At 31.0% G+C, this 10,647-nt stretch overlaps 1 protein-coding gene across 3 annotated transcripts; it reads left to right on the top strand.

Annotated features, from left to right (window-relative positions):
• Nucleotides 1-1,843: 1,843 nt before the first annotated feature.
• LOC126677226 (polyadenylate-binding protein 7) lies at nt 1,844-7,385 on the top strand. Of its 3 annotated transcripts, none has more exons than XM_050371756.1 (10): nt 1,844-2,310; nt 3,276-3,394; nt 3,492-3,685; nt 3,757-4,016; nt 4,153-4,226; nt 4,928-5,117; nt 5,858-6,156; nt 6,272-6,415; nt 6,637-6,843; nt 6,927-7,385. In XM_050371756.1, the coding sequence occupies exons 1-10, from the start codon at nt 2,103-2,105 to the stop codon at nt 7,125-7,127; spliced, it is 1,896 nt and encodes a 631-aa protein (XP_050227713.1). In that variant the 5' UTR covers nt 1,844-2,102; the 3' UTR covers nt 7,128-7,385. The 3 variants fall into 3 exon arrangements, with proteins under 3 accessions (XP_050227713.1, XP_050227710.1, XP_050227708.1); XM_050371753.1 differs by having other exon boundaries at nt 4,153-4,259; nt 6,649-6,843; XM_050371751.1 differs by having other exon boundaries at nt 4,153-4,259.
• The last annotated feature ends 3,262 nt before the right edge of the window (nt 7,386-10,647 follow it).

Raw genomic sequence — 10,647 nt, 5'->3', positions numbered from 1 at the left:
CCATAATCAAATTAACACTAATTTAAATTCTTAATTAATTTAACTAAATTTAAATAAATTTTAAAAATATACAATTAATATATGCGAGACATGGAGAATGTTTTAAACAAATTTCCAAATGCAAAAGACGTTAATTTAATTTTTCAGGGTACAATTGAAACACAAAAATGCAAAATAGGGTAAAATTGACAAATTTTCAACGTCAGGGTATGATTGAAAAGGGGCTAAAAGGTCGGGGTTTTTTAAGACATTAGGCCTTATTTTTTTATTAAGTTTGATATTTTTGATATCTTATGTCAAGTTGAGAGGGTAGAGTGATTATTTTATCAATAATGTACATAACATACCTTTAGGATCCTAGCTAGCCATGGTTTACATTATCCACCTAAAATACAAAACCTAATATAGGTTGCTAAGGAATCAAAATAATAAGTGGCTCAGTTCCTATTTGGAATCGGAATCTGAATCTAACCAGAAAAGTATATAGTAATTCGAGTAATTCGGTTTGCCAATTAAAAATATAAATTTACTTACAGTTTAGACTTTAGAATTTTAGAATTTTGATTAATTAAATCAACGTAATACTATATATATTTTTAATTGGTTTTTCTAAAACAAATATTTACCAATTAATGAAATTGAATAAATTAACCAATTAATTAGGTTAAATTGATTTTACTTATTTAATTTTTTTATTAATTTTGTTAAATCGATTCAGTTAAAATTGAAAATTCGACTGATTCGATTAAAGAAATAAACGAATTCGAAATAATAAAAACAAAAAATATATTGGTAGGGAGAAGGACACGTGTCCTCAAAATAGGGCGAGGAGTACGGCTGAGGTCTGGCTATGGAAGTCGCCGATAAACACTGTGAAAGATTAGCCGATAAAGTTCCCGTTTGAAGCAGTCTTTTAGCCCTTTCTATAATGTGGTCCCCACATTTTTCTACTCGTTTCTACATTTACCACACTCGCGAACATCATGTGTTGAGTGTCACTATTATTTAGCTTATATATAATTCTTTTTATTTGATTACAAATTTATTATTTTTGAGTTTTCATAATAATATTTTTAAAAGTTATTGTTAAAATTATAATAACTAAGTTACTTGCTTAATTAAATATTAAATCTTTTGAAATTATTGTATGTCTAAAAATTTACGATAATAGTAGTAATAGTTATAATTCAATTAATTAGTTTTTAAACACAATTGATATTAGAGTTTAAATTTATATTTATTAATTTATACTCATTCATATTATTTAACAATAAAATTTTAAAAGATCATAACTTATATTTTTAGCATAATTCAATATTAATTTTTATATCATAATTACACAATAACTTAAATTAATTTTTTTTATATAAATTTTAGTAATAGAATTCATAAATAATATTTTAAATTATTCCTCTCATCCCCTAATTAGCACAAACCCTAAAAATAGTAAAAGTTATAACTATAACCAAATGTAGAATTAGAATGAGGTAAGGTGGACCGTTGTTCTATATCATGTCAAAATATTAAAAATCAATAAATATCAAATAATTATTTTAAAGAGAATTTTTAAAAATAGATATCCGATCAACACATTATTCAGCTAATGACATTAAATAGTAAACTTTAAACAAAAACAATATAAAAAAATCAACGCATTGTTCAGCTTAAAGAGTAGGTATTCGATCAAAAACTACTAATAAGGTAAGTCGGTACCGTTAAATTCATTAACAAAAAAAAAAGTAAGTAGTGTAAATTAAAATGATAAAATTGGAAAGTGAAGCAACGCGCGATGAGTTGACGTGAGGGAATAGAAAAACGGTCTACCTTTCGACGTCCATGCAAAATCGTCACACACCACACTGAACACATTCTCCTAATCCTACCAAAACACACCAATTTTTCAATTTCTCACCCCAAAATTTAATCTCATTAAAATCACACTCACTCCCATTAATTTCCTTACTATATAACATCTAACTCCCAAATACAATCCTAACAGAACCACCGCTTCTCTCTCTCTGCTTTTCTCTCTGTGTTTTTCGGTTACTTTCTGGTAACTGCATTCTTCTCCTCATCGGAAATTTTTAATAATAATAATAATAATGGCGGTTCCTTCATCGACGACGCTATCGGCGGTGACGGCGCCGGCGTCGCTCTACGTAGGTGAATTGCACGGCGACGTGAGTGATGGACAGCTGTTTGATGCATTCTCGGAGTTCAAAAGTCTGACCTCTGTTCGTATTTGTAGAGACTCTTCTACTGGCAGGTCTCTCTGCTATGGCTACGTCAACTTTATCTCTCCTCACGACGGTATATTTTTCTCATTTTTTAATATTTTTATTGTTTAGTTTTTTTTTTGTTAATTTTAATTGTCTGTTTTTTGATTCATTGTGATCCTACAGAATGTAGGTTAATCAAATGTATTAATTTGATGTTTTTAGGTTTTTATTTGATTATTATGCGTGATCTATTTTTAATTTTTTGAATCACTGACTATTTATTTGAGCTATTATAATTTGTTGAATTAGTGATTGTTTATTTGATTTGTTGTGAATTTTTATTTGGAATTTTGTTATTGATGCAAATGTAGTTCTATGTATGAGAAATATTTTGAAAGAAACCGAGTGATACTTATTGTTATTAGTATTCATGATTATGATGCAACAATTTCTTTTATAGATTGCATTTTCAATCTGTTTGGCCGTGTGCAACACACAATGTTCAAGTGTTATTATAGTAGAAGCGAAACAGAGACGAAAACGAACAGTTTTTAAAATATTTAACTTGCTGATTGTTTGATCTACAATGGTAACGGGAATTTAAAAGCACCATCCTATGTTGATTTTTTGTTATTCGTTTGTATGTGTTAATTTAATGTTCCTTATGACTATAACTGTAATTTAGTGATAAATGATAAAGATAGATTAACTTTCTGATGGTGATTATTTGGTTATGTGATTGTCTAAATTTGGTCAACTAGTTACTGAAAATAAATATTTAGTAATTTTAGAAAGATCAACTTGCAAGAAGCATGGAGGTTTTAATTATGATATTTGGCACCATTCTTAGTAGTATGCTCTTTATTGTTACCAAAAGATCTGAATATGGTTATTTTCTGGGGGAATTGTAGTGAGGTTCTCTGACCAGAACTACGAGGAGGTGAAAGTTCATTTGTGTGGCCGGGTTTTGTTTTTATTGCCTTTTATTTTTTCCTTAAAAACTTTCTCTCAGTTCTCAATCATTTGCTTTCGTTTTCTTCCTCTTAATTTGAGTAGCTATCCGAGCTATTGAGACAAAGAATCACACTCCTTTGAATGGAAAGCTGATGAGGGTTATGTGGTCTCGTCGTGATCCTGATGCTAGAAGAAGTGGAGTAGGAAATGTGTTTGTTAAGGTATGTTAAATCTTATACTTTACTGAAGCTACTTGGCTGAGCTACTGCTCCTAGATTCATTGTTGGGTATGGTCTGAATATTTATTCGCTATGACAGAATTTGAGTGAGTCGATCGACAATGTGATACTCCATGATATATTTGGCAAATTTGGGACCGTCTTATCCTGTAAAGTCGCCATGTTTGAGGATGGGAAGAGTAAAGGTCATGGTTTTGTGCAATTTGAGTCAGAGGAATCTGCAAATGCTGCTATTGAAAAGCTAAATGATTCTGTTGTTGGTGATAAGCAGATGTAAGTATTCCTTGTCCTTTTTCCATTTTTTAGGATTTATAACTAAAGTTTGAATTTACTTTATGTGGCAGATATGTTGGAAAATTTGTAAAAAAGAGTGACCGAGTATTGCCAAGCCCTGAAGCTAAATATACAAATTTATATGTCAAAAATTTGGATCCTATTATCACAGATGAGCATTTGCATGAGAAATTCTCTGAATTCGGAAAAATTGTAAGCCTGACCATTTCTAAGGCTGAAGATGGTAGCTCAAGAGGATTTGGCTTTATCAATTTTGAGAACCCAGACAATGCTAAACAGGCCATGGAAAGATTGAATGGAACAGAACTTGGTAAGACATCCTTTTTTCCTTTAATTCGGGAGGCATACAGTTTTTAATATAAAAAAATCTTTTCTTTGACCTGGCTTACAGTTTTGTGTTATTTTGGGTATTTTCCTTATGTTACACTGTGGATGTGTTTGGGCAGGTTCAAAGGTTCTCTATGTTGGAAGGGCACAAAAGAAAGCAGAGCGCGAACAAATATTGCGATATCAGTTTGAGGTGAAACGCAATGAGCAAATTATGAAATTTAAAGTATGTAATATGTTTCTTTTTGTCTCTTTGATCTATATGTGTTTGTTTGGTAATCAAGGACATGTTTGATTTCAACCTATTTTATAAAGTATACCATTTTAGGTGTTCAGTATGGGTCATACCAGTAATCTAGTTAAAGTATAACGGCATTTCTATAAAATCATTCATTAGCTTGGGATGTTATCCGATAATATTATCATTGCCAAAAGTTAAAATAAAGAATGTTTTAACCTCTTGTAAATTTAAAGAACAGACATTTTATTGTAGAATAATTATAACTAGGGAACTAGGAATATTTAGAACTCCAGTGTCCAAGCTAAGTAACAGTTGGATTGGTTCCATCTGGAAACAAACAATTTAGCTTGATTCTATGAGTTTATGAGGAGATAATAAAAGCTAAAGGTGTAAATAGATCCCATTATTAGACTTGAAATTTTCTTTGTCTAGAAGTTAATATTAGCACTAATGCAGTAGCATATATTCATGATGAGTATCCCCAGACCCCCACATTCAAAACTCTGTGACTACCAAAACACTTCTGTTAGAAATGGGAAAACAAATCCAAAGGTGGTTATTGTTTGTATATGACAAAGGGTGTCACACTTGATGTGCAATAACTTGATGTTCTTCACCTTTCCGCAAGTGAGTGCTTATGTACTGCTTTGCAGGGCTCCAATGTATATGTGAAAAACATTGATGATGATGTCACTGATGAAGAGCTGAATGAGCACTTCAGCCAATGTGGCATAATTACATCTGCAAAACTGATGAGAGATGATAAAGGAAGAAGTAAGGGGTTTGGATTTGTATGCTTCTCCAGCTCTGAGGAGGCCATTAAAGCTGTGAACACTTTTCATGGTAACTTCATAAACTTATGTTTATATATTGATAGTGAAAGGGTTTGATTTATGCTGTGGTAACTGCGGCATTGATGTTTGTTATTCTTTTTTTGAAATCTATACTAGCTTTTGTATGCTGAATTTATGTTGATATCTAATTAGTGGCACATACTATACACAAATGTATGAGAAAAATTGACCATTCAATTTTATGACTTAAGTTTTAGCCTTAAGTAATAGTGAGGGCTTGACTTGTTCCAACATATATCCTTACTCATTGGATCTGAGATGAATAAGATGCTCCAATCACTTTGAATGATTTCTATCTTTTCTTCAGTGGACTTTTTAAATATGTATGACGAGAAGAGTGAAGTAAGCTGTGTGACAAAGTGCCCAGAAAGTTACATCTTCACATGCATGCGGACAAAAGTTTCAGATGGAATTTTGAGTCTTTAACATAGTAGAAAAATTATTGTGCGGCAATAATGCTTCTAAATCGTATTATGAATTAAGGTTAGCATATCTAGTATTCCCACTGAAAAGCGAGTATGCAATTCAGTTTATAGGCTGTCACTGCTTTTTCTTGTTCTGCCATGCTGATACAGGAAAGTAGTGCAAACATGTTGACATGATGACACATCCACAATTTTATAAACTGTTTAACTAATGCTTTTATAATCCATTTTGCATGCTTTTTTGAACTAGTACAGTTTGTTTTTGGAGTTTCCAATTTTATCATATTTATTTTGTGTTCAACAGGATTTATGTTTCACCGCAAACCATTGTATGTAGCTATTGCTCAAAGGAAGGAGGACAGAAAAGCACAACTGCAAATGCAATATGCTCACAGAATGACCGGATTGGCTGGACCCTCAGCTGCCGTTATTCCTGGTGGATATCCTCCATTTTACTACACACCTCCTTCTGGTGTTGTTCCACAAGTAACTCCAAGGCCTGGGATGATGTTCCCCCAACCCTTGGATATGCGACCTGGATGGAGGGGTAATGGCTTTCCACACCCTACCAGACCAGCTTTTCAACTACCACAAGTGCCATTCGTGAGTATTTGTGCTGTTCTGCTATTCAGTTTAGCTTTGTTATTGTCTGTATGTTTTCCTAGTCTTCACCTGTTTCCTTGAACCATACACAAGTTATTCTTGATGTTTCTTGCAGATGCCTAATGGTCAAAGACAACATAAGCAGAACAGAGGAAGAGTCAATGGGCATGTTTTTCCTCAGGGCAGTACTCACTCTGTCTCCTATACTCAGCAGCAGCCCGCACAACCTCTTACTTCATCAAAAGATCCAAGCAACCAGGTTTCACTTTTTTATTCTTCATCTATCTCTATATGCTTACTTTTTATGCTAGTTTTAATATGAGTAAATACTTTTACTTTCTCCACTATTAACTCTACTTCTATATACTCTTTGATGTCTATCTTAAATAATAACCTGTACCCAAAAGGATTAGTTTAATGGCGTTTTGAGATGATAAAACAAGTTATACATATTTACCTGTGAAAGCCTTCATTGTTCAGTGGGCTGGGCAGGCCAAGTATGTACCAAATGGTCGGGCACGTGAAGTGAGCAAAGTATCTGGAGTCTCATCTGCTGTCCCCAATTCCACGGATCCTGTATCTCAACAAGGATCGGAAGTGCTGAGTAGCATGCTTGCTGCTGCTTCTCCTGATGAGCAAAAACAGATGCTAGGGGAGAAACTTTATCCACTTGTCCAGAAACATAAGGTAAGTTCCATACAATAATTTAAAGTATTGGGCCGTGTTATTGACCTAAATTTTTAATGCATTATACATATGTTGAAATGCAGCCTGATCTTGTCGCGAAGATCACTGGAATGCTTCTGGAGATGGACAACGCAGAACTGCTTCTATTATTGGAATCACCTGATTCTTTAGCTGCAAAGGTGGAGGAAGCTGTGCAGGTGCTCAAGATTTCTAAGACGAAACTACCTGGTCAAGACACCCTTCATCCTAGTTACCACCTATCCGCCGAGGTTGCAGTAAATTGAATAGTACGATGGTTACAAAATTTAGACGATATACGGTGCTGCTTGGCACAGTGACCACAATTTTTGATACTTGACATCAGTGAATCTTTGCTGTTACTGTTTGTTTTTTAGGATTATTGAAAAGTTCTCTTTTCAGTACTTGGAAGTCTTGGTTCTTGATCTGCTCGACATTTTTGTGGGTGTAGAAATTTTGTGTTTTTATTTTGTTTTGAACGATTTAATCTAGAGATTGTTAAAAAGACTTATGTTTTTGACTCATTAACTTTTGCCATTATCAATTTGCAATTGCAATGATTTTAGGCTAAATTGTTGGTGCTTGTGCTGTGCTGTGCTGAAGCCTAAGTACATACTTGTTTGCTAGTAATAGTTTTCTGTGCGAAGGAGGAACCTGACCATCGCTCAGAGATGATATAAGTTGGAAAGTTGCGACAAATGATCACATCTATGACACAAAAATCACATGGGGTTGGGTTGAAGTAGGGTATTTTTTATACAAAAAAAATCTCTTTTTAAACCGAACCGTCAATTTTAATTTCATAAAAATTGGTGTCAGCTCGAGATCGATTGTTTTATTTTAGCCCGGTTCAAGGTCAGCTTCGAGCTATCTTTGGGCCAGTTCCAAGCCCAAAGCCGGTGTTGTCCATGTATTAATACACTTGCACACAGTGAGATGAAATTCAAACCAAATTTACCAATTTTAGAAAATCTAGCTAAGATCTTATTTTTTTGAAAAATAATAATAGGAGGAATCCACATTCTATATGCTTCTTTACAAAATATATGCTTTTTTTGTTCATTCTATAAAAATACACCTCTTAAAAAATTTCTTTAAATATTTTCACCTTTTTTAATCTATAAAAATCTATCTAAAAACTACAAAAATGATACTATAAAACTAAAAAAGCTACTAAAATAACGTCTAAATATACAATTAATAATAAAAAAGAGTAAAAATATAGAGTTAAAGTTTTGAGCATAGAAATGTAAACACGAAGCATTTTGCAAAAGACAAATTCAAATAATGATTTATACATTTTTTATTTTATAATAAGGGAGAACATCCGGTCGGTTCGGTAACTATCCATACTTAACCGAATTATTTCATCTTTCTAATTGAACCGGCCGAATCAATAAGAATAATTGCAATTGAATTATTCAAATTACCGAAATCTTAAAAAATATAAAACCGAACCGATTTAGTTACTTGGTTAATTCGGTTAAACATATACAAATTTAAAGAATAACTATTAACAATAAATAAAAAATATCCGGTTTATTTGGCAAACCGAAATTTCAATTTTTAAAACCATAACATAGACGAAATTCTTTATTAATCAAATCAAACCTGATAAACTACCCAATTAACGAAAACAATTTAACTAAACCAATCAAAATAGATCGAGGTTAAGTTAATTTTAATTCACCCGATTATAGAAGACTAGTTTTTGGGAAATAATTGAAGGAAGAATTACATATATAAGCTGAATGCGGGCCTTTTTAACAAAAATGCTAAGTCTTCTTAATTCTTTCACCTTTGCTAAATTATGGATTGCATTAAAGAGCTAATAACGGAAGTTTTTTACATGCTTTACGTGATTTTCCCTTGCCTTACACATGTCATGTGGATTTTATTTTTTTATCCCTTGCCCTACACATGTCATGCTAATTTCATTTTTTAAGAGAAATCATGACACCTTATTTATTTTTCTTCCTTTTTCTTTTTCCATTTTTTTTATAACTGTCACTTCAAACCTTTTATTCTTCAAATTGAAAATTTCATTTAATCTATATCATCATTCTCAATTTAATTATCTCTTTCATTTTTGTAGACACGATTTTCTATCTCCTTCGCTTTATTTCTTATTGTAACTGTATTTTTTAAAAAATTACACTTCTATAAATAGCAAAAATGATTGTCTCTACTAGATCAACCTCAAATATTGAAAAAGACAAAACTAGCAAACCTAGGATAATGAAGCGTAAATTAGTGAAAAAATAGTGGAACTGATGATGTTGGTGACAGAGCAGAAGTTTCGAATTCTAAGTTAAAGGGTAAAACATTACAAACTGATGTTTCAAAAAAAATTACAGAGCACAAGTTTCGAATTCTAAGTTAAAGGGTAATACATGACAAACTGATGTTTCAAAAAAAATTACAATTTTTTGCTGGGAAGTAGGAGAAGCAAGTTGTGATTATAGAGTCTACTGAGACTATGAAGGTAATTTCATTTTATCCTATTTTTCTAATCATTATTTTAGGTTTTTTGAGATTTTAAAATTTTGAAGTTTTTTTATAATTTTATATATGTATTTTTCAAATATAGATCTACAACATTATCTTAATATAGTTTATGTTTTTATTTTGATTTAGTTAAAATATATATGCATATTACATTTGTATTTGATTTTTGATATGAATCTGACGTTATTTATTTATTTATATTTTATGTATCGATCAAGGAATTTTCTATATGTATTAATGTTTTTAGAGTTTAAATGAGATTTTAAGTTTTTTTTGTCTATACATATATAAATTGTCATTTTAATGTATATTTTATGCATCAATAAAGTTTTGATTTTGTGTTTTAGATAATTACATGTATTTGACTTATATCATTTATGTATAATGGATTAATTTTGAAAGGTTGAAGATTGCTAGACTGAAGGAGTAAGTATCTTTTTCAGAATTCGGTTGTATTCTTTAGTCTTTTGTTTTTTTTTTAAACTTATTTTATATTGTCATGTAGGGGAAGGTATTATAAGGAAATTAACATACAGATTCATTTATACTGAGCTGAAGTTCTTACGTGGAGTAATACAAGTTTATAGAGATTCATTTATACTGAATCTCTATTTTGATTATTACAATTGCATATAATACGTATTATTTATGTATCGAGAATATTGTATTTAATATGTATTATTTGTATATTTGAGATGTATTATTAAAATCATAATTAATATGTATTATGTGTGTGTTTTGAGATGTAATGCGTATAAATAGTGTATTATTTGTGTATCTTGTATAAATTCTATAATAACTTAGTATGTGTGAATTCTAATTGAAGAAGAAGAAAATGTATGAATAAAATAAAACTATTTATCATTAAATTTTATTGAATCTTTTAGTATACAAAAAATAAACTCTAAAAAATTGAAAAATAAAAAATTTTAAAATGTTTGCATTTTTTATAAACTCAAAGATTAACTTCAGTTTGTGATAAATTTTATGACGTCATTATATTGTTATTCGGTTCATCTTGGATATATCGATGATACGTATTGAATATATCAATGATACATTATAGATACATCACCTGATAAGTCATAGATGTACCACCGGTACATTGTAGATACATTACTGATACATCATATATACATGAATAATACATTACCGATACATCGTAGATACATCGATTGATTTTTAAACTAGTGAATCATTATAGTTGTAGAGTAAATGTTGGTACATGGTTTACAATAATTGAAGATATAAGGACATGTTTATCTGAGCGATAGTTAG

The sequence above is a fragment of the Mercurialis annua genome, linkage group LG4 (genome assembly GCF_937616625.2).
Source record: "Mercurialis annua linkage group LG4, ddMerAnnu1.2, whole genome shotgun sequence".
NCBI lineage: Eukaryota > Viridiplantae > Streptophyta > Magnoliopsida > Malpighiales > Euphorbiaceae > Mercurialis > Mercurialis annua.
Note: the sequence above shows the minus strand (reverse complement) of the source record. Positions and strands in the feature narration are given on the sequence as shown.